We start from the raw sequence: 24,492 nt of genomic DNA on the forward strand, positions 1-24,492 counted from the left end.
CACATTGTAACTGGTTTGGTATGCTGAATAATTTATTAAGAAAACTTTCTAAACTTTAGTTCATCTTTACGTAAAGTGTATTGCCACTTAGATCCCAAACCCATGAAGTCTTGTATGCAGGTGCTTAACTTTAAGGATCTGCATAAATCTTTGCAGGATTGGGGCCCTAGAGTTTACAATTCAGTAGAAATTTTGGCAGGCAATGTCTTCCCTGAATTAACTGTACTTCCTATTAAAAGGACATGTAAGTGAATAAATACATTAACAAGAAAACATTTTGAAAGTGCTTGTCTAGAATTCTCCTTTTCTCCCACTACTTTTTCCCCCTTTCAAAAGGGAGATAGAAAACAAATGTTGAAGCCAATAGTAGATTTTATAGATACAGAACAGTACTCAGCTTATTATTTATTACTGGACCAGAACATTGAAATATTTAGCAAGATGGTCATGGCACCTTGGGGTGTGAATCTGCCACACACTAAACTGTCCAGGTGGACCCTGCTGATGGGTGTTAACAGTTTGCTAGTGCACTTTGATCTAGTCCAGAGAACTAAATCAATGCACACTAACAAACTATTAATATGCAAAAAGAAAAGGAGTACTTGTGGCACCTTAGAGACTAACAAATTAATTTGAGCATAAGCTTTTGTGAGCTACAGCTCACTTCTTCGGATGTATTAGCAGGGTCCACAGGGACAGTTGGTCCATAGCAGGCTAGGGCAGGGAAGATTCACACCTCTGTTTGCCGCAAACTAAATGTTCACATAGACAAGCCCTTACCATGCATTAGTGCAAAATTCTAGGGAATAATTTAAGAGTAATTTCTGAAACTCTATTCTCACTTTAACTCATATCTTACCTTTGAAAAAAAATTTTTTTTTATTCTGGGCCAGACTCAGGCTGTAGGTGCAAATATAAATTTTTCTCCATGCCTCAGAAAGCACTCGCCTACTTAAAGTAGTGACTCTCTCACAAAAAAACAGATGGGCTTTGCAATGTGACCCAAAGATTAAGAACCTTAAGCCCTCTCTCTCCCAAAGAAGGGAGCAAGATCTAGAACTGAGGAGTCTCCTCTGAAAAACACTCTGCCATGAGACCCCTCATGTAAATTTGGGGCCAGTCAATTTAAGAAGACTTGATGGTCTCAACAGTTAGACAAAAGTATAAGGAGAGAGGTGGCTGCTTAAGCAGTCAGGGCCCAAGCAATAATGAATTTCTGACAAAAAAACCCCAATATCTTGAACTGTACCCAGATTAAATTGGTAGCCAATGAAGTCTCGGGAGCATAGATTTAAATGGTCCTTTTCTAAAATACCACTGAGTCTGCAGCACATTCTGCATTAGCCTCTCTTTGCATGCAATACTACTAAGCAGTGGACGTGCCAAAACCAGAAATAGCCTCGGTTTAAAAGGGAAGGGGCTGCCGATAGGGCCTTCTCCATGAAGGAAACCTAGGCTTTGGAGCTCACTCTCCTCCTGATCCAAATTACTCCAAAGCTGTTTACCTTCAAGACACTGAAAACACCTCTATTTGCTCAAGATTTTGGAGAAGGATATCTTTATTTTTCCCTTTTTAATTTTGGCTAAATGGGTAATGTTAGGTTACTTGTCTTGATTAATATTTTTCCATTACCTGTCAAAGGCACCTACACACAAAAGACACTTTGTGAATGTAAACTGAAATCTATTCAGGCAAAAATGGTCATTATATATGGCTCTGAGCATTAACATTTAAATTCCTTGGATTTTGGCACGTACCAGGTCAGTGCCAAATGGGGATTGAAACCAACCTGCACATTAGTAATTACATGTATTAATGGATACTGTGTTGGTTCTACGACTGATTTTAATCAGCATCCACCCATTTCTGCCAAAGAGATTTTGCCTGTCAGGCACCTAGCATTCTTTTGAAATTATATTAATAAAAACAAACCAACCACCCAATAAAAGCAGCGCTCCATTTTGAACTTTTTTTCTACTAACCAACTCACAGAACACTAAGGTTATGTCTACACTGCAATAAAAGATGCATGGCTGACGTGGGTCAGCTGATTTTTGTTTTTTGGCTCGTGGGGCTCTAAGACCGCACAAAGCGGGAGGGTCGCAGAGTCTGGACTCCAGCCCGAGCCCTAACGTCTACATTACAATTTTATAGCCCTGCAGTTCAGTACCAAGTCAGCTGACCTGGGCCAGCTGTAGCAGTACAGATTTATGCAATGGGAGTCCTAAAATTTCCCACTGTTGCTACCACTGGTGGTAGCATTAGAATGAGAGTTAGTATAGTCTAACTGCCAGCATTTTAATCATTGTATTACCTAACCGTACTCAGAGCAGGACTGAATGTGATTAAAATAGTGGTAGCTACAAGAGCTTTGAACCAATAGTGGTAGCCATCCCAGTTTTGAACCAATACCATCAACTGAACTAAGCTGAATATACCTGACAAAGACTAGATTCAAACATTTAAGATTACTTCATTTACAGCCAGAGGAAGGGCATTCCTACAAGCCTGCACTTGTGTATCTAGTGTTTCTCCTAAAATCTGTATGGTAGCTTACAGGTTCAAATAGTTAAAGACAACACAATACAAGTTTGTCTGTCTTGGGTTTTTTGTTTTTTGTTTTTTTTTTACCATAGGCATATTTGCTTGTTGCTTCCACATTTGTAGGCTCTTGGGTCTGGTTTCAGATTTCCTATTCATAGTAAAGCCAACATTATCTTCCATATTGCGAATACCTTAGGAAATCAGAGACTGGATTAAAGTTTAGTTGTTATATAAAACAGGCTAAGTTTAATAGGGTTGCAACATAATACATCTAAGTGTGAAGAGAGGGTAGTTAGAGAGAGCCACAGGGCCTCCCTGGATCTTGGAGGATTGATCCACTAGTTTGAGGCGTCAGTCTTCCTGTTACTTTTACAGGGGTCCAGTCCAGCCCTACCCCATTTCCAAATGCAAAAGGAAGTCCCTCAAAGCACTTGTTCTTTCCAATATGTGGGAATAGCTCAAGGGGGAGGTGACATGGCCCAGAATTCTTAGGGCTCCAGTATAAGTTTCTGGATATAGTACTTGCATGGAGGGAAAGTACTACTACTGCACCTCTACAGAGCTCTTTTGGACTTATGTTATGATTTTTATTTTATAATATTTTTCAAAGTTTCTACTAAGGGATGTGTCACAAGATAATGGAGGTTTTACTCAATTTCTCTTCCACATAGCATGTTTCATATAAAATATGATGCATAATAAAGACTTCAGTGGAAAAGTAAGCAAAGAATATCAATGTTTACATACAGTTCAATACATAAAAATCTTTAATTTTAGTCTTATTTTATGCAAGCAAAGTAAGTAGACTGCTTTAAAAATGCTAAAGTGATAATTTGAAAATATTCAAAAACAGAAAAGATATGGCCCCTAAACTCTGAAGATCTCCTTTTTAAACTATTCACTAATTACCTAATTCTTATGACAGATTTTTAAATGTATATCAACATACTTTGTAAACTGTGAAATTCTACTTCAGGGTCCTTTTTAGCAGATCCAGTTATTCCAAGAGGTTTGCTCAAGTCCCATTCACACTTTGTAATTAGGTTTAGCACTGCTTCATCTTCTTCATCCATCACTGAACACTTCCTTGACATTGAGTTAATATATGCTATCCGTGGCTGACCAGATCTGTTAAGGAAAATATGTCGTCACACTGTCACCTTATTTTAATGTTGTGGTTTCCTGTATTTAAAGATCCTTTTTCTGTTGATAAAAATCAACTTTACTTATTTTACTGAGTATCAATGTTAGTGGACCAGCCCAGTTTTTTATTCTAGGTAAAACAGTTGTTTTGTTACAAGATATTAGATAATGGATAAAGCACTAGATTGACTCGGGAGATCTGGTTTTAATTCCTAGCTCTACCACAGATTTCCTGTGTGATTTTTAGGCCATTCGTTGAATCTCTGAGTCTCAGTTTCCCATCTACGAAATGGGAATAATACATTCTTTCTTCCACCTTTTGTCTGTGTTGTGTTTTTAGGCCCCAATCCTGCAACTGACTCCAACCTGTACTGTAATTATTGGGGGGGTGGGGGGAATGAATGATAATATGTTGAAAGGAATCTTCCAACATATTTTTAGAAGTAAAATTAAAATGCTCTGATTTGTATGCAACTGCCAGCTAATTTAAGGTTGATTATAAACTTTTAAATCAAATTTGCTGTAAGTTTCAAAATATTTCGTGACTGATTATTGAAAGAATTCAATTCTTAAGATTTAAAAAAAGCAATAACAGCACATGAAATTTACAGCATAACAAGATTAACACCTGCTAATACAGGTAAAGTTTGTAACAGTGGTACTATGAATAAGTTTCTTCCATTAAATAATATCTTTGGAGATATGTGGTCAATCACACCAGCTCCTGAAAAGTAGTTACAGCTGAACTGAGGTTGGATGGCTCAGCCACCAAAGGAAAAGGGAAATTTCCACAAAGGGATTTAGGTGCTTAACTGCTACTTTAGGTTCCCAAAAATACAGATCTCCAAAATCCCATTCAGCTGCTGCATAACCCAGTAGGTGCCTAAATTCCCTAGGTATTTAAGTTTCTGCCAATAAAGTCCCCTACATTTCTCCTGCCCAGTTAGGTGTATAAATTTCTTTGAGAGGTGGGGCTTAAGCAACACCTCTCTCATACAGTATAGGCTGCTCAGCTTGTTGGCTTTTGTGAATCTCATTCTCAAGTGCCTAGGGAGCCCGATCAGTGCCCCATTTGCTAGGCACTGTACAAACATACAACAAAAAGATTGCCCATTAACAATTTAATTACATCTTAGGTTAAGTAAGAGTAACTAAACTGCTTTTAAAATGAGATCCAGAAGGGCAAAAGGCATTTTGAATACAAGAATCCTTCTACCGTAAATCCATTTGTAATGATATTCACTCTCAGAAAATGAACTGATGTCCAGCTCTGGAGGTAGAAAGACAGGCCAACAAGCACTCAGGGTGGAATCCACAAAGGGACTTAGGCATTTCAACAATCAGTGTCATAGCACCTAACAACTCACAGTAACACTGTGATCCGCAAAACATGAGATAGGGTCCTAGGAAGAGATATGCGCCTTCAAAGATGATCCATAAAAACCAGCATGCTAAGCAGGGATCCACCTCAGATATCCCATGGGAGATGCCAAAGCCAGGTATGTGCTAGCCACCTATCTCTGGGCGGGGGACAAGGCTGAAGTCCAGGCTGCAGTGTGGTTCCTTGCTCTGCTTTGGAAACCAGCTGCCTGGAGTCAGGTGGCTTTAGGCACCTCAGCAGTTTCTTGTAGGAATGAGTTAGGCACCTGCCTTACTCTACATAAAACAGCCAGCGGAAGAGGGGATACCTCTGCCCAAACTTTACAACTTTTAGCCTCATGATTAAGGCACTCACCTGCTCCCCCATTCTCTCCTGCTGAAGCTATTCCACTGTAAAAAAATAATGACAGTCACTGGGCCAGAGAGATAGTGAAAGAGTGGTGGTCCAGCGACCGACCAGTGGTTAGGGCACTTACCTGGGAGGTGGGAGACCCTGCTCTAGTCCCTCTTTCATTATTTACCCGCAGAAGAACAGCACCAACAGGAGAGACTGAGGGAGCCCACATCAGAATATTCCATAGCTCAGTAGTCACAGCACCAGCGTTCCCTCTAATTTTTTATGTCCATGTACGGAATGAATTTTGTTATGTGCACCAATATGGAGGTGATGTGTGACACATCACCTCCATATTGGTACACTTAAGAAAATTCATGTGGTGGGGGTGGGGCCAGGGCCAAGGGATTTGGAGTGTGGGAAGGGGCTCAGGGCTGGGGCAAAGGGTTGGTGGGCAGTGGGGGTGAGGACTCTGGCTGGGGTGGGGCCAGGCCGGGGATGAGGGGGTTGGAGTTCAGAAGGGGGCTCAGGGCTAGGGCAGAGGGTTGTGGGGGGGGGGGATGAGGGCTCTGGTTGGGGTACGGGCTCTGGGGTGGAGCTGGAGGTGAAGGGTTTGGGGTGCAGCCTTCTCTTACCACAGCAGCTCAGGGCCAGGTGAGAGGTACCTCTCACTGGCCCTGGCAGCCCTGGGCCTGGGAAGGGGCTCCTCTCCCCAGCCACGGTAGCTCTGACGGGCCTGGACCGGGAAACGGGCTCCTCTCCCCAGCAGCGCCGGCAGGCCTGGAGAGACTGCTGCGCAGCCATGCAGCTCACAGGGAACATAGCACAGCACTCTTCTGAGAGGTAGGATTTGAACTGGGGTCTCCTTTCTCCCACTCCAGCACAGGGAGGAATTGAACCTGGGCCTCCCATTGAGACCCTTACTATTGGGACAAAAATTATAAAATGGGAGGCACCATCACCACCTCTTCCAACCAGATTTTGAATTCTGATCTGGTAGGTGGCCTCTCAGAATGCTCCACGTGCAACTCAGACAGATGAACACCTTGTGACACTGCTTCCCATATTTTTCAGAGTAATATTATATGATTGTGTCAATCATAATGTATTTTATGCAAGAAATCATGTGATGTATCACTGGAAAGGTTATTTACTAAATATGATTATCCTATTTGTGGGAATGTATCCTTTTTGTATCTAAAGTTAGGACTATTGACAATACATCTGTACTACAAAAGTGTTTGCACCTAGGGAACGCCCACCAGACAGAATGCAATCAGTCTGGCTGGCTAGCTGGGAACAAGTCAACAGACCATTAGGGAGAACAATAGGTCTTTGAAGATGCTAATCTCCCACCTTCCTGAGAAGCTTTCCTGGGATGCTACCAAAAAACCCTCTGATTTATGGCTGCTTTGACACTGCAGAGTCATATGATCAAGTCATCTGGTCCTGGACTCCACTATAGAATACCAGTATTTTTTCGGGGTGGGTGGGGTGGGCAACCACACTAGAAAACAAAGGATTCCCGCTATATGTAAAACCTATTTCAGGCAGGGGAGTGACATAATCAGGGTCATTCTTCACTGAATCCCCAGCCAGGATGGCTGCTGGAAATATCTAAGAAACAAAGACAAAGTGGGGGAGAAGAGCTGAGCCCATGCTAGAAAGGGGTCTGGCCTGTGAAAGAAGAAACCTTGAGTTTTAAGTTGCAAGTAAGAGCACCTTGCCTTCAAGAACCACCTCAATCTAGCTAAAACAACATTTCAGGTGAGAAATTACTACTTGTAACCAGTTTTTTTTTTTAGTATCTTAAACTTAAGTTTGTATGTTTGTTTCATTTGATAGTTAATCTGCTTTGATCTGTTTCCTAAACCTTATAATCACTTAAAATCTATCTTTTGTAGTTAATAAACTTGTTTTTGTTTAGTTTGTGGCATTCATAACTGGGGGGGGGACAAAAACTGTGCACATCTTTCACCACACTGAGGGAGGGAGCAAATTTCATGACCTTACACTGTACAGATTTCTGTGCAGTGCAAGACAATATAATTTTGGGTTTGCACTCAAGTGCTGGGCAATTCCCTAGCTGAAGTCTACTCATGCAGTGCTGATTTCAGTGTCTGTGTCCTTCTGCAGCTGGGTGTGTCCCTACCTGTGTGTGTGTTGGAGGAGGCTTGAGGGTCTGGCTCAGCAGGACAGCATAAGGGAGTCCTGCCTGGTGGAACAGGCGGGCTCAGTGGTACCCCAATACATCAGGTGGCACTGGGGCGGGGGGGGGGGGAAGAGGAACCTGTCACACACCTATCTGTCTGGGGTGTCCAAGAGCTTAGAGTTGAGCAGCAGTGTGCCTACCTAGAGGCGGGAACGTTTACTCTGAAAAATTTGGCATCGACTGAGTTGATGCCTCCACTGTTTGGCAGGCATTTTGTGGATTGCAGCCAAGCCGAAACTGGGATGTACGTGCCTAAGTACCTTCATAGATCGCACACTCAGATACCAGAGATTAGTGCCATTATAAAAATACAAATTGATGGGCACAGCACAGAGAAAGGCTTATTTATAGTAAGAGATCAACAAAGACAGAACTGAATATGAACAGCATTAACTGACAAATGAAGAAAGAGGAATCATGTAACTGGTAATGAGGCAAGAATTCCTAAACCAGAGACCTGTGGTATTCAAAACACATAGAAATTTGCCTGGAGGAATTTAATGCACAAGTAACAAATAGGTAAGGTTTGTCAGACACGGACTTGAGTAATTCCCCAAAGTAACTCATAACGTTTACACTGACGGGACAAGAGAGCCTTGAAGATTTTCCATATGTTTTCACAGCTGCACTTTTTGATTCTTGCACTAAGGATGTTTATAAACTTGCCTGAGTGCAATATTTGCTTTAGAATTAAGCCCTAATTGCCTTTCCAACACTTCAAAACTACTGCTTCTGTTACTTTGTTCATACCTTTCAATTTCATTCACTTTTGCTGTTAGTGAAGAATCTTTTAATTCAAATGCATGATCTGTGGTGAAATGCAAAAGGGATGCTTTTCGTTCACTATCTCTCACTGGTCGATCATCTAGAAAAAAATCCCCACAAAAAGGAATCAATGTCATTAATATTTTTCACTATAGCTTTTAACTCAGGAAATCAGAACGGTATCATGGCACCTTCAAACTGACTACATTTACAGAAGATAAACCTCTGATAACCAGTGAGGGCACAGATTTCATCATGTCAGTTTTAAGGAAAATACATAACGTGCTCCTAGTGGAGAAAAAAAGGCCAAAAGTTAAAAATATATAGATTTCTGAAAGTTCCATTCATTGTGAAAACAACACGTGCATATGTCTAAGCTAATGTTATAGAACATAATTGCTATTCCAGAGCCAACATTTGTAAACCCAACCCATTCTGTAGGGGCTTAAAGTTTTGTGTCTGGGTTTTGTAGGCTTTTTATCTCATAATTCATTTGTAGGAAAACAACCCCTTCACATTTAAATAGACTGTAACAGAGAGGATGATTCTCCTCATTCTGATAGCAGGTGTTGGAAGCCCCGTCAGGCCAGGTATAGCTTATTAGATTCCACCCAGATATAAGGGAGAACGGCAGACAAGAAAGGAAGCCTGGAAACAGCCACGTGGCAGCGGGTATAATAGGCCAGGGAAGGCTGAGCCTGCCCAGGCACAGCTGTGATCTCCTGACACTGGTTGTGTGTTTGGAGGGGGAAGTTTTCTCTTATCATTATGCCCCATACAGGTCCCGGGTCAGCCAAGGAGGTGGTATCTGCTATTCCACTTCCTGGGTTAATCAATAATCTCCCTGGACTCCAGAAAGATTACTGATGAAGCTGAGTAACACATACCTCCTCAGCCACCCCAGAACCTTCCATGGAGCATACCAAAAGCTAAATGAATTCTCCCGGAAGAGAAGAAACAAGAGCTTTTCACGCAGGGCAGCTTGGGGTCTGGGAAGACAGAGTGCTGTGGGGGGACTCCGGCTGGCCCAGGGCTTCTCTGACCATGTGGGGGGGCTCAAGGGCTCTAGCTGGCCCAAGGATGCTCTGACTGGGGGGGAGGGACTTGGGGCTCCTCTGGGCAGAGGAGAGAACTCGTAGCTCCGGCCACAAGGGGGGGGCATAGGGCTCTGGCTGCAGGGGGCTTGGGCAGAGGGGCACAGCTGGGGGCTCCACCCACCGCTCATGGGTTCATGTAATATGAATTTGGAATTACAGAAGAACACCTTGGGAATGGAGGTTGTTCATAACTCTGAACAAAACGTTATAGTTCTTTTAAAAGCTTACAACTGAACATTGACTTAAGACAGCTTTGAAACTTTACTATGCAGAAGATAAATGCTGCTTTCTCTTTTTGATATTTTAGTACTTTGCATTTAACACAGTACTGTATTTGTGAGATTTTCATTTTGTTTTTGTCTCTGTTGCTGCCTGATTGCGTACTTCCGGTTCCAAATGAGGTGTGTGGTTGACTGGTCAGTTCGTAACTCTGAAGTTCTACTGTAGCTTTTCGTTAATGAAACCAGAGGCCATGAGCAATGATCTTTCAGTTGAAATCTTGACTCCACTGAAGTCAACAGCAAAACTTCTATTGATTTTGAGTGGGACAAGATTTCTCCCTTTGGCTCCGCAACGAAAACAGAGCTTTATATTTGGGGCTGACTGGCAACTCCATTCACACAGACATAAGTGAATTCTGTTCTCAGGCTAGCAGAAGGGGAAGATGGCCTCAATGACAATTGTCCTAATTTTCTTTGTATAATGAACTACTCAACAAAGAGACAAAAGTTAAAGAGGTTTGTATTTGGCATGGTTTTTTTTTTTTTTTAAGTTAATATCTTGCTATGGTAGTACAGCTGTATGTACCCAACATTCCCTTTTAAAGGATCCTGATACTTAAATCTTTTAACTTACAAAGCCACAAACTACACTATTGACAGCAAAAGATATGCAAAGCACTACTGAAAATGGGTCACTGTTCTGAACAATTCTATGGGAAGGGGAAAAGACAAGTTCTCAGAGTGATATTTTAAATAGTTAGTTCTTCTGTTTTAGTATAACTGTTGGATTGGTTCACAGAAGCTAACAGAATCCTACAGGGAGCAGGATACGGTTTTCTTCCCTATATATCCACTAGTCATAAGTTAGTTGTGGGCAGAAGTCCTGATAAGCATTATCAGAAAGTTTGAAATACAAATAAACGCAAGGAGGAAATAGTAAGCTTTCTTATCAAAACATTTACGTATACAGTTAATTTGTGTAATAGCTGTGTGCATATTTGTGTCTCTAATTAATCAAATCATATGTTCATAGAAAATATTAATACAAAAGCATAACAGAATAGAGCACCCTTCATATTACAAAATGTTTACTCTAAACCTTTATTCAAAATGTCTTTATTCTGAAAAAATATATTGCATTTTCAAAACACAGTCAACCTTGGTAATGTTTTTTTCAAATTAAACATAGGGTGGGATTTTCAAAACCGCTCAGTGTTGGCCTTATTCTTCTACTACTGAAGACAAGGGGAGCAAAGCTAGACCAGTGGTGAGAACATTAGAAAAATCACATCCGTAAAGTCTATAAAACTGTTTGTACTAAAAGAACATCTGCAATGGGATATTTGAATGATCTAAAATTGTTTAATAAAGTACTGAATACCCTAAATAATCATGTTACGAAGGTTAATGCACATCAGCTTTGAACTTCATTATGTATTTAAGTTCATGCAACAGCCAGCCCTGCTGCTGATAAATGGCATTGGCTCGGTCTCAAACCCTAGCATGCACTAAGTTGGTAATGTACATCAACCACAGAAACCTGTTGGAGTGATGGGCTAAATCTGTCAATTCATGCTACTGGTACAGGACATGGTTCCTACTGATTCCTGAACCAACACACAATTTAAAAAAAAAGATCCTGCACTAAAGAGCTTACAGATTAATTTAAGACAATTTGCATTCACAAAGAAGCACAAGCATGATGATAATAAAAACATGCTTTAATGTGCACAGGTAGATGGTCTCCAGTCAATCTATCTAGATATCTTAGGTACATATACAGCCCCCATTACCATAGGTATTTGAGCATCTGACAATCTTTTATGTATTTATTCTCACAACATCCAGGGAGGCAGAGAAATACTATTCTCTCTCTATTTCCCAGCTACAGAACTGAGGCATAGAGACTAAGGCTCGGATTCACAAATGTATTTAGATTCCTTACATCCACTGATTTCACTGGTTACATACCTTTGTGGATCTGGACCTAAGTGACTTGTCCAAGGTCACCCAGGAAGCCTGTGGCAGCACAGGAAAAGGACCCTGGGTCTCCTGAGTCCAAGGCTAGCTCTTTAGTCACTGGCCTATCCTTCCTCTCTATCTAATCTAATATTCTTTCATATTTTTTAAAAGTTATAAATAAAAAGGGTATCAGAAGTCCTACTGACCATTTAGCTAGCCATTATTATGGTAACAAAGGTATCCCTCCACCTGGAAAGCCAGGTGCAGGGATACAACATTTTGTTCCATACATTTAAGAAATACCACCAAAATAACATTCTTAAAAGTACATATATAGCCTTTAAAGAATAAATATGGACATGGTATAAAGGTTTCATTGGCACTCATATGGAATAAATTGCATAAATCACACACCACAGACACATTCTTGATACATACACATATATATTTCTCTTTCATACAAAATACCTAACACTATATCTAAAATTTCAAGAACTCAATTAAGTTTTGAAGTTCTGAATTGTACTTACCTAAGCGTCTAAGGTTAGGAAGCATGTGCACAACAAAAAGACGATAATCAGACTCATTTTTAACTACAGGGTTGAGACGGAGGTCCACATCCTTGAGTGCAGTTAAACTATGAAGTCGAAATATTTCAGACAGTGATGAAATGTGATTGTAATAGAGATTGAGCTTTTCTAAAAATATCAGATGCTGAATGCCCTGTTAATGTATAGAAAATAGAAACCATATTAGTTTGTACTCACATATGACTCCAATAAACTTTACGTTTTCATAGAGTGAAATACACTAGGTCATTGATATAAATCAAAGCCAGGCAACCAGTGACTTAACAGTCTTTACCAGCTGCCTGTAGCTGTTTGGTGGCCTATGTGAAACGAGTTGCTGGTCTCAGTCCAGGTTCTAGTGCACACATGAACATTTTTAAAAACCTCACAAACAAAAATCACAGGTGACATTATTTGTTATTCTTTTTGGCTGTATCAAAACTATCCACCAAGAAGATGTTCCTTCCAGACAAGGATTGTAGCTGAGTGGTAGAGCACTTGGGGACAACTTCATAACCGCTGCCCATGCCATACCTGTTCTGTGCATATAAAGCCCTTCTGTCTTCTAGTGGCATCTTTAAATATTTAAAATTTTCTAGTGACACTTAAAACATTTTTGAAGTTAACATTATTTTGCTGAGCAAGATGAACAATTAGTTAAGAGTGGTGACACTTAAATGTGAATTGAGCACCTCTTAAGTATTGACATTCATCAATTTGAGCTCTTCAAGCTATCAAGAAATACTACAGATATTATGTAAAATAAAGTAATATAGCATATTGATGCTGCTTTTCACCAAAAGGGTTGAGGTAAGCGATTATGTACTTACACTCTGATCCTGCAAAGATTTAAGCACATTCTTATTTCTACCCATATGAAGAGTCCCGATGACACTGGTTGAACCCGTGTTTAAATTAAGCATGAGTGTAAGTCTTTTTAAGATCAGGGCCACAACCTGAAAAAGGTGCTGGATTGATAGCACTTGAAACTAAAATCCTCCTTCAACTACAAAGGAGCTATAGCACAGGCATGGCAATGCATGTTTCCGCATACTAAACCATTGAAGTGCCACAATCTCCGAGAAAGACAACCTGTAAATTTAATACATTAGTTCAGACTCCAAGCCAGCTTTTGCTGAGACTACAACCAAGGGTGCCAATTATAATCTGGACTCCAGTCCACTTGGAATTAGACTAAAACTACAAAATCATTTCACACAGTGCTCTGAACAGCCACCAGCAAATGATTTTTGACCACTAACCCAAATTAGATTCAAAATGGTCATTTGGAGATAAAACACTATTCTGTTACCAATCCTCCAAAGCTTCATTTACTTGTAAAAAAAAAAAAAAAAAAAAGTACTCACAAGTGTTTGCAGGATCAGGGCCTAAATCAAGATCTGCATGCTGTGCTGGTGATGGAGCAGGTAGTGAGGCTGCTCACAAAATACTTATTTTCTTTACAGATACTGAATTTCAAGTTTATCGGAAGGTAAACTGGTGCCCCCTCCACCTGTACCCTCCATTATTTTTCCATAAGGTACCGGGCTTGCAAAGCACAAAAAAGTCTGATATTGTTCCAACCTCCATAAAACCTTCAATATGACTCCCCCAATCCTCTTGTCCTTTCTCCATGACTTCAAGACCTAACCCAGTTCCTGTTATATTTATCTTAAATAACCATTTAAAAAAATTAAACAAAGAACGTACCTCCAAGCTAACCAATGCATTGCGAGAAAGGTCTAAGGATTTTAGGCGAGTGAAATTTTTCAGAGAATTTCCTAAATGAGTAATCTTTTCATGATAAGTTCCAGGAAGAGACAATGATCGGACATCAGCTACAATGAGAAAATGTGAAACCTGAATATATTTATCTAAAGACAAATGAAGTTATTGAAATTATTCTAATTATGTTAAATACACCTGATATTGAAGTGACAGAAATGCAAGATATATGTTTAAATTTTTTTGGTGATTTTAGGGTTGTGCATGTCAACGACCTGGAGAATATTTATCATCGGCAAGTAGAGCTAACAATCACAGCGATTGGCCTCCCTGTGCCTATGAGGGCAGATTTTAAAAACTGTCTGCAGATATGCTGCGTGGTAGAACTGCAAAGAGGACCTAGAGGGAGATAATACACCTTCCATCTGTATTGCTTCCCACCAAGCTGTCTGCATGGAAATTGAGCCACAAAGGCAGAGGATAGAAAGCAACACTTCCGCTTCCATTCTCAAAATTCTAATAACATTCACATGTGGCCAAAGAGGGGTGCATTTGTAAATTATGTTTCTTGTCGTCAGATTACATCTATATCAACTTGTGAACACAGTATACCTATTTCAACTAGATAGATCTGTAGCAGTTTCTTAAGAAGCCACTAAATTATTACACTAAAACCTAGTTTCTAACCAAACAGTTCTGCCACATTCTAATGGATTTATTGGCATGTACCCAAGCAGCCTTTTTGTACTTGTCTTCTGGGTCTATGTGATGAAACAAAACTTTTTCCGTAGTTCTTTTAGCAGAAACAGCTTGTATTTCATCAGATAAATAACCAAATGGCAAAAAAAAAAAAAAACCCACAAAAAAAAACACAAAAAAACCCTGCAGGTCATGTGGGGCTTGGTTGTAAGCACCTACTGAGCATACACTGTTCCTATAAAAGAAAAGGAGTACTTGTGGCACCTTAGAGACTAACCAATTTATTAGAGCATAAGCTTTCGTGAGCTACAGCTCACTTCATCAGATGCATATCGTGGAAACTGCAGCAGACTTTATATATACAGAGAGAATATGAACCAATACCTCCTCCCACCCCACTGTCCTGCTGGTAATAGCTTATCTAAAGTGATCATCAGGTGGGCCATTTCCAGCACAAATCCAGGTTTTCTCACCCTCCACCCCCCCACACAAATTCACTCTCCTGCTGGTGATAGCCCATCCAAAGTGACAACTCTTTACACAATGTGCATGACAATCAAGTTGGGCTATTTCCTGCACAAATCCAGGTTTTCTCACATCCCCCCCACCCCCATACACACACAAACTCACTCTCCTGCTGGTAATACCTCATCCAAACTGACCACTCTTCAAGTTTAAATCCAAGTTAAACCAGAACATCGGGGGGGGGGGGGGAGGGGGTAGGAAAAAACAAGAGGAAACAGGCTACCCTGCATAATGACTTAGCCACTCCCAGTCTCTATTTAAGCCTAAATTAATAGTATCCAATTTGCAAATGAAATCAAATTCAGCAGTTTCTCGCTGGAGTCTGGATTTGAAGTTTTTTTGTTTTAAGATAGCGACCTTCATGTGATTGCGTGACCAGAGAGATTGAAGTGTTCTCCGACTGGTTTATGAATGTTATAATTCTTGACATCTGATTTGTGTCCATTTATTCTTTTACGTAGAGACTGTCCAGTTTGACCAATGTACATGGCAGAGGGGCATTATAGAAATCAATGGGACGTGAGGGTGCTCAGTACCTTGCCGCAGACATTTAGCACCTTTTGGATCAAACCCTCACAGTTAAGAGCAAGAATGTGCTTTACGAGATATTCCTAGATCAAATAACAAAAGTATTATTAGTGATGTGCTCAGGGCTGTTCTGTAGTGAGGTCTGATCACGGCAGAATGGTGAATTGGCACTTTTGCTGCATGGAGGATGTCATTTATCCATCCTCAAAATGGCATGCTCCACATAGCATGATGCATTGCAAGGTCATGCCACATGAAAGATGGCATTTGGTATAGCAAAATGCCATCCTCCGCACAGCAGGAACTCATGTAAATTGTACATGCAAGGTCACACCACATGGAGGATGCCATTTTAGGGCAAAATGGCATCCTCCACACAGCATGACCCTACTATCACCGTGTGTGAGTTCATGCTGGTGGGGGCATTCTGAATAGAAAAGGTGGCACAGTCACTACTGTAAAAAGTCTGCTTAGTCATACAAAAGCAACAGTGAGCAAGAAGATTTCTATGATAGACAGGGAGCACAATGCCATTGTGATGTTTGCCTCACACAGATGGTGAAACAGTTAATGTGGGCTGGCAAGGCCAATTAACACACCTGGTTTCACCTACAGGGTGGGCCAGGCTTATTTAAAAATGAAGCTCGGTTAGGGAGGAGCTGGGTGGTTTCTGTAAAAGGAGGAAGACTAAAGCAGAAGGGGGCTATATGGAAAGAACTCTGCAGTCCCTCTCTGAGTACCAGAGACCGTATGCAGGACGTACAGAGATGTCACTGGGGTGGAGCATGCTCTGCCAGTGAGCTCTGAAACAAAGGGCAGGACCTGGACCTTCAGAAAAGAAATCCAGCCAGGCACTCAACTGAAGAGCTTCAGGAAGGAGTTTATGTGCCTGGGCCAGGCTCTGATGGTAGAGTGAAAAGAACTCCTAGAGTGGACTTGATAAAAGCCAACCGATAGGCAGACAATGTTAGGGATAGACAGAAGTGGAGGATTCAAAGAAGAGGCAAGGCTCCAAGGAAGTAACTTGTGAGAGTGAGCATTCTCCAGAAGAACAGAAAGCTGGGGGAGACTCCAGGATGGATTAAAAATTTAAACCTGAGGGAATGGGCAGAAGTTGCTATCGTTTTGGTTTGTATTTCGCTTTTGAATTTGGTTAAAATACTCCAGGGAAAAGTCCTAGGGCCAGTATTCTGACAGAAAAAAGGAATGGAAGAGAAGCTCTGGAAAGGGCAGGAGATGTCATATTGATGACCAGTACTGTGTGGGACAAGGTCCCTTAGGGATGTTGATACTGTGGAAGAGGAGAGCTTTAATGTGACCTGGCTGGAGATCTGAGTCACAGGAGAGACAATGTAGTGCCAGAGTGGATGTCAGCAGGAAGCGCTAGATGAGCAGAGTTAATACCCAAACCCAGCCATAAGGAGGTACATCAGTAATGAGTCCACTCTTCTATAGCCATCAAATACCGCAGAATCCAGGCTTGATTTGAAGGGGGAAAAAAGAAAAAAAAAAGAGGGTAGAACTGAATGCTGTGGGTACAACCCACACTAAGGGCTAGTCTACACTATCGTGCTACAGTGCAGCACATCTGGTGAAGATACTTTCCCATTGGCATAATTACTACATCTCAACGAGAGGCGGAAGTTATGTCAGTGGGAGAGCATCTCCCTGCAACACAGTACAGTGTAGACACTGCTTTAAGTCAATGTAACCTGTGTCACAAAACGGTGACTTTTTCACACCTCTGAGTGACATAAGTTACATCAATTCAAGTGGTAGCGTAGATAAGCCCTTAGTGGAAATGTGGTAGCACACCACACTAAAGGAAACATTGGGAGCTTCTGAGCATAGCAATGCTGAATCAAACATCCTTACACCACTGGAAGTTCCTAAGCATATAGATCAGAGGTGGGCAAACTGCGGCCCACGGGCCAAATTCTGCCTGGCCCGGGAGGCTCGCCCCCAGCCCCTCCCCTGCTGTTCTCCCTCCCTCGCAGCCTCAGTTCACTGCACCGCCGGCACAATGCTCCAGGCGGCGCAGCAGGGGCTGCAAGCTTCTGGGGCAGTGCAGCTGCAGAGCCTGGCCTGACCCGGTGCTCTGTGCTGCATAGTAAGGGGGCAGGGAACAGGACGGGTTGGATAGAGGGCAGGGATGGTCAGGGGGTAGTCAGAGGGTGGGGGTGGATAGAGGTTGGGGTGGTCAGAGGGCAGGGAACAGGGGGGGTTGAATGGGGGCAGGGGTCCTGGAGGGGCAGTCAGGAAGGGGGGGGTTGGATGGGGCAGTGGGGGCAGTCAGGGGACAGGGAGAAAGGGTGGTTGGATGGGGCAGAGGTCCTGGCAGGGCAGGAAGGAAGGAAACGGGGGGGGGGAGTGGTTGGATGGGGTGGCGGAGGGCCAGGCAGGGGTAGGGGCAGGGGTTGCGGGGGAGGTCAGGGAACAGAGAAAAGGGGTGGTTGGATGGGGCAGGGGTCCCGGGGGGCCGTCAGGGGGTGAGAAGCAGGGAGGGCCATGTCCCCCTCCCTTAACCAGTCTCCATACAATTTTCGAAACCCACCCCGATACAGATGCTGCATGCCCACTATTACATTTCTTTGTAGGGTGCAGCTTATGTCCTCCTCCATCTCGCATATGGCCTGACAGTGGTAAGCACTGCTAGATCTGTCTACCACGCACAATGCATCCCTGAAATGTTACATGCCCCTCAAGTACAGCAAATGCAATTCTCCCTGATCCTTATGTGGACCATGCAAGAGCTAGCAAGGGGAGGCTCTCTGTGCCATTTCCCATATTGCACATTTGTTAAGCGGCAAGCAGAATCTGTCCCAAAGTTTCTAGCTGATATCGTTGCAAGAGAACCACACAGTACTGTCTTTGCACATCTGAAGTCAGGTGACTGTTGCCCAGAGCTTTTCCCAATTTACAACTGAATTAAAACAGTCTATTCTTCCAGGCTACCCCTTTTCATGTCTAACATGCCAACTTCTCGTTCTCGACACTCATACACTCCTTAAGACATGCTTTTCCTAGGGGTCTTTCAATGTCAACCCACTTTACGGAGAAATGCATTGGAAAACAAAGGAAGATATCTGCATCCATTTGAGTTTGGATCATCACTTAGTAAGTCCATGTGCTATGTTTTATCCGTGCTAGTCTAATCAGGATTGTGAGGTACTCAAACCGGCAACTGATCTTTCTCTAATTTCACATAGTACCAAGTGCACAGATGGTGTACCAATTAAAGAAAAAAGAATAGTCTGATTACACTAGCCTGACTGGAAGCGAAGTGAGGAAAGAAAGGTGCTTTTACCGGTTAATGGGCCTCCATCTTAAGTACTCATCTACTGATTCCAATTTTGCAGAGCTTTATACTCACTTTGCACTGGAATAAATGACTATGACTTGCAAAGAAATGGAAGATTATGCTCATTGTGACATGAGCTACTACAGCTGTTGGGCTATATACTGCTCTGAGATACACTGGTGTAAGACCAGAGTAACACATTTAATTTTAGCAGAGTTACTTTGGATTAAAACTAGTTTAAGTGAGAGCAGTACTGGACTCTGCAGGTACATCTACTCTCCAGTTAAGCACCCGTTGCTGGCCCAGGTCAGCTGAATTGGGCTCTCGGAGCTCAGGCTGTAAAACTGCTGTGTAGAGGTTTGGGTACAGGCTACAGCCCAACCTCTGGGACTCCATGCGGGGGGGAGAGTCCCAAAACCTGGGCACCAGCCCAAGCCCAAATGTCTACACAGCAATTTTTAGACCTGCAGCCCAATTTAGCTGAGCTGGACCAGCTGTGGCTATGCTGGGGTCTTTCATTTCAATGTAGATATACCCTAATACTCCACTTTTTTCTGCTTGAAAGTGGGCTTCCCAGCAGCTTTTATAACTGGCATAAAGCAATGGTCTCTGACTCTAATAATTTGGGGGCCTCCACAGATATTTATGGGACAAGAAACAGGACAGGGGGCCAGATCCCCCTACACAGTCTACTGTAAAATCACCATCTTTCGGCTAACTGGGGATTCCCCTAACCATTGATATATACCGCCTCCACAGTCCCTACTGTAGGGAGCATCATGAAGGGAAGAGGGGCATGGCCAGAGCGCAGCTTGACTATGACAGTTGTATCTGTCTGCCACTCAAAGGACCAGCCCCCTGTGTACAATCAGGGAGCTCTAAAGGTGATACAAAGTCATTTCTGCCCCCTCCCTTATGATGTGGGATTCAGGCTGCTCCAATCACAACAGCTGCCATTTTAAAATCCAGGACAGTTTGAACATGTGGGTGGGCTCAGAGCAAATACCTGTGAAACCAAGCATGTCCACACTGCCACCGCCAGGATCACAGGCAGCAATCAAACCCTGACCAACATCGCCAAGGTCCCAAGCCTCAGCCACTTGGGGCGGCGGTGGTGATGCCCTCCCCCTGCTGTGCTGCAGCAAGAGGCCAGGCAGCCACTAGCAGCTGACACGGGCACAGCCCTGTGACAGGCAAAGCCGAGTGCTGCGAAAAGGGCTGGGCATTGTGGCCAAGCTGACAGGCTCTTGCCTCCTAAGTGTTCTTGCCGCATGCCACATCCCTGCTAACCAACCACAGGGCCCATCCGTCACCAGCAAGGCCAGGGTGATGGGGGACCCCAGTAAGCCCCGCCCTGCCCTTCCCAAGCGTGGCCACGCCCTCATTCCCACACCGCCATACGAGGGGGCGGGGCAGCTCCTGACAGGCGCATGCACCGCGTCTCAGCCCCGCCCCCCACAGCCCCTCCCGCCCCGCCAGCGGCCCGCCTGAGGCAGCCACACCGGGTGGGAGAGGGCGGGAAAGGGGAGCTCCAGCTGCTGTCAATCGTCTCCTCCCGTTGGTCAGCGGTACTCTGGGGGCGCGACCACTACATAAGCCCCGCCTCTTGTTTTCCAACCCGCCGAGTGGCGCCGGACTAACGGTTTTAACCGCCACCGAGGGGGGAGAAGCTGCTGTCTTCGTCTCCAGGCTCCTGTCCCCGGCGACCATCCCTGCCACCCTCTCCTGGAGGAGTGGCACCGCCAGGATGGGAGCTGGTTACCGAGGTTCTGGTGCCGCAGATTGACTCTCTCCCGAACCGCCTCCTCCGTAAGCGCCGCCATTGCTTTCAAACAGTGCGCATGCGCCCTGACGTCCTAATGCTAATACCCGCCTGACGGGCCAACCAGACACCGCCTGCGGGCGGGGCTTCCGCGGGGAAGCGCGAGGGCGGGGGCGGGGCTTGTCGCAGGCGGCAGCCGCTTGAAGTACTGGGGCGGGGCTTAGGGTTGCAGCAGCAGGTTCCCCGACGTGTCTGTGTCCAACCCCGTGCTGGGTGCAGCCTGTCGCCCAGTGTCAGTGCTGTGAACGACGCTGGTTGAGAGCTTGTTCCAAGGCCCATTGAAATCAATGTGCAGCAGGCCCCTAGACCAGAGCCTTACCTCCCCTACCTAGCTGTGCTTCGCTTGTTGGCTTTTTGGGCATTGATTGGATTTTTACTTTTTTTAATAGAGGGAGCAACACTGAATTCCCAAAAACAGTGCTTTGGAGAATGAAAAAATCCAAAAACAAAAATCCAAAAGGGAAGTCCATCTAAGACCAGTGATTAGGTTGGAAAACTACCTGCCCTGCTTCTGGGCATCTAAATACCCTTGTGTGTGAAGATAATCTGATTAATTTTTTATCAGACTAAGTCGTTCCTGCTCATGAAACAATTTTGTCCTCTGACAATTTTAATATTAAAAATCAATTTCTATTCTTTATAACAATAAATAGTGATGAGTTACCAACACATAATTTGTACAAAATAATAGTTTCCAGGGATAGAAAAAATACACATAGCCAAACCTGTGTTTCCTAAGTCTTTTAGCTAATTTGAAATAATATCCAATATTTTCAAAATAGAGCTTTCATCTTCCTCTTGAGATGTGATGGAAACCATCTATTCTAAGAGCAAAGACATTCTTGTTTCTTTTTTTTTTTCTCACATTGGTTTTACATGGTCTTAGATTATGCAGTGTCACAGTTAGGACAGTACCTTTGTGGCCATTATACACAAACCACATTGTTGTACGCACTAACATGAGATACAAGGGAAAATGGAATCATATTTCATTGTCTGAAGAAGATCAAGAAGAAAGATAGCGGAACATCCAGTTCATTATCTTCACAGTTTTCCACAAGAAAATCTTAAATAGATATTACTGGATACCAGACTGTCAAAATGCCTCAGGTTTAGCTAATCAAAGTAAACTGTGCAGATGCTACCAACTATCAGCTAAAAACTGTCCCACATAATATTTTTGTCACAAATTACAGAAGAACTGTTGCAGTAAATGCAAAGGTAACAATGATGAATAGATATAACTGCCCCTGCCTCCTGGTCTATATACTAGATTTAGTAGATTAATTAAATCTTTCAACATATGCCAAGAAATGGGCACTAGTATGCCTGTTAGTAGCAAAATGAGAAATTCTCATAAAATAGAAATCTAACACATCTCTAGCATATTTGGAATGGTTAAAAGAATTCTCAAAATACAACTTGGATGGAGAAAAAAACTTTACATCAGCAACAAAATGAGAAAAAAATATACTAAAATTCAGTGTCATATGAAGGTATTGATGTAATTCTGCATAATATGGCTAACACAAGATTAAGATTTTGCAATGGGCCTTTCTTTTATTAAAAATCAAATAATAAAGGAAAAGAAAATAGATGCTGAAAGCAGAAACCAATAATCTTGTCTGTTTTCATTCCTCTGACCCTCCTGATGTCCTGAAATACAATAAAAAGAAAAGGAGGATTTGTGGCACCTTAGAGACTAATAAAATGATTTGAGCATAAGCTTTCGTGAGCTACAGCTCTCTTCATCAGATGCATTCAGTGGAAAATACAGTGGGGAGATTTATATACATAGAGAACATGAAACAATGGGTGTTACCATACACACTGTAACGAGAGTGATCAGGTAAGCTAAGCTATTACCAGAAGGAGAGCTGGGGGGAAAAAACCTTTTATAGTGATAATCAAGGTGGGCCATTTCCAGCAGTTGACAAGAACATCTGAGGAACAGCGGGGGAAACTTACTGACTACTATGCCTACCTACATGCCTCCAGCTTTCATTCAGACCACTCCACATGATCCATTGTCTACAGCCAAGCTCTACGATACAACCGCATTTGCTCCACCCCTAAGACAGAGACAAACACCTACAAGATCTCTATCAAGCGTTCTTACAACTACAATACCCACCAGCTGAAGTGAAGAAACAGATGGACAGAGCCAGAAGAGTACCCAGAAGTTACCTACTACAGGACAGGCCCAACAAAGCAAATAACAGAACGCCACTAGCCATCACCTTCAGCTCCCAACTAAAACCTCTCCAACACATCATCAAGGATCTACAACCTATCCTGAAGGATGACCCATCACTCTCACAGATCTTGGGAGACAGGCCAGTCCTTGCTTACAGACAGCCCCCCAACCTGAAGCAAATACTCACCAGCAACAACACACCACACAACAGAACCACTAACCCAGGAACCTATCTTTGCAACAAAGCCCGTTGCCAACTGTGTCCTCATATCTATTCAGGGGACACCATCATAGGGCCTAATCACATCAGCCACACTATCAGAGGCTCGTTCACCTGCACGTCTACCAATGTGATATATGCCATCGTGTGCCAGCAATGCCCCTCTGCCATGTACGTTGGCCAAACTGGACAGTCCCTACGTAAAAGAATAAATGGACACAAATCAGACGTCAAGAATTATAACATTCAAAAACCAGTCGGAGAACACTTCAATCTCTTTGGTCACTCAATTACAGACCTAAAAGTGGCAATTCTTCAACAAAAATACTTCAAAAACAGACTCCAATGAGAGACTGCTGAATTGGAATTAATTTGCAAACTGGATACATTAACTTAGGCTTGAATAGAGACTGGGAGTGGATGGGTCATTACACAAAGTAAAACTATTTCCCTGTGTTTATTCCCACCCCCCCCCCCCCCCACTGTTCCTCAGACGTTCTTGTCAACTGCTGGAAATGGCCCACCTTGATTATCACTACAAAAGGTTTCCCCTGCCCGCCCCCCACCCCCCGGCTCTCCTGCTGGTAATAGCTCACCTTAAGTGATCACTCTTGTTACAGTGTGTATGGTAACACCCATTGTTAAATGTTCTCTGTGTATATAAATCTCCCCACTGTATTTTCCACTGAATGCATCCAATGAAGTGAGCTGTAGCTCACGAAAGCTGATGCTCAAATAAATTTGTTAGTCTCTAGGGTGCCACAAGTCCTCCCTTTTCTTTTTGTGGATACAGGCTAACACGGCTGCTACTCTGAAACCTGAAATACAATGGGTTTCCGTCTCCATTGGCTAACACTCCCTGCATCTTCATTCATTTTAATGAGATAGTACCAGGTGTGAATCAGTGAAGAATTTTGCCCTTTATCTTTCTGCCTTTTGATATGCTCTTACATTTTTTAACCATCTTGTTCACTAACCTTTGTAAATGATTTTCCTAAAACATTTTCTCTGTTGACTAGAGAAAGATAAGCTATCTAAGAAGTAATTAGCCATGGAATATTGCTGTGAGAGACATATTTTAACTTTGAACTGCACTGATTTTGAACTGGAACAATACGAATGTGACTCAACATATTTTTTATGATCTGTGAATTTAGTACAGATGAATGCTTATAAATCTTACTTTGTTGAATACCTCGGGTGAAGTTCAGTCTTACTAAATTCTGATTTGGAACAACACGTTTAGT

The 24,492-nt window shown here is 42.8% G+C and overlaps 1 protein-coding gene across 9 annotated transcripts in view; it reads right to left on the bottom strand.

Annotated features, from left to right (window-relative positions):
* The window catches only part of CEP72 (centrosomal protein 72), a 78,592-nt gene extending 57,746 nt beyond the window's left edge, over positions 1–20,846 (bottom strand). For 8 of the 9 annotated variants that reach the window (XR_012157409.1, XM_073332584.1, XM_073332586.1 and 5 more), the window contains exons 1-6: positions 20,769–20,846; positions 13,939–14,066; positions 12,190–12,382; positions 8,365–8,479; positions 3,495–3,673; positions 2,633–2,736 (exon numbers count right to left, since the gene is read on the bottom strand). Coding sequence is in view for 8 of the 9 variants with exons in the window: in XM_073332584.1 (XP_073188685.1) it covers positions 2,633–2,736; positions 3,495–3,673; positions 8,365–8,479; positions 12,190–12,382; positions 13,939–14,066; positions 20,769–20,829 (780 nt within the window). In the remaining variant the exon portion in view is untranslated. Of the gene's footprint in view, positions 1–2,632; positions 2,737–3,494; positions 3,674–8,364; positions 8,480–12,189; positions 12,383–13,938; positions 14,067–20,012; positions 20,178–20,768 lie in introns of those variants that run through there. The other variant, XM_073332582.1, reaches the window with a different exon arrangement.
* Between the last annotated feature and the right edge of the window lie 3,646 nt (positions 20,847–24,492).

This window comes from Lepidochelys kempii, chromosome 2 (assembly GCF_965140265.1).
Source record: "Lepidochelys kempii isolate rLepKem1 chromosome 2, rLepKem1.hap2, whole genome shotgun sequence".
NCBI lineage: Eukaryota > Metazoa > Chordata > Testudines > Cheloniidae > Lepidochelys > Lepidochelys kempii.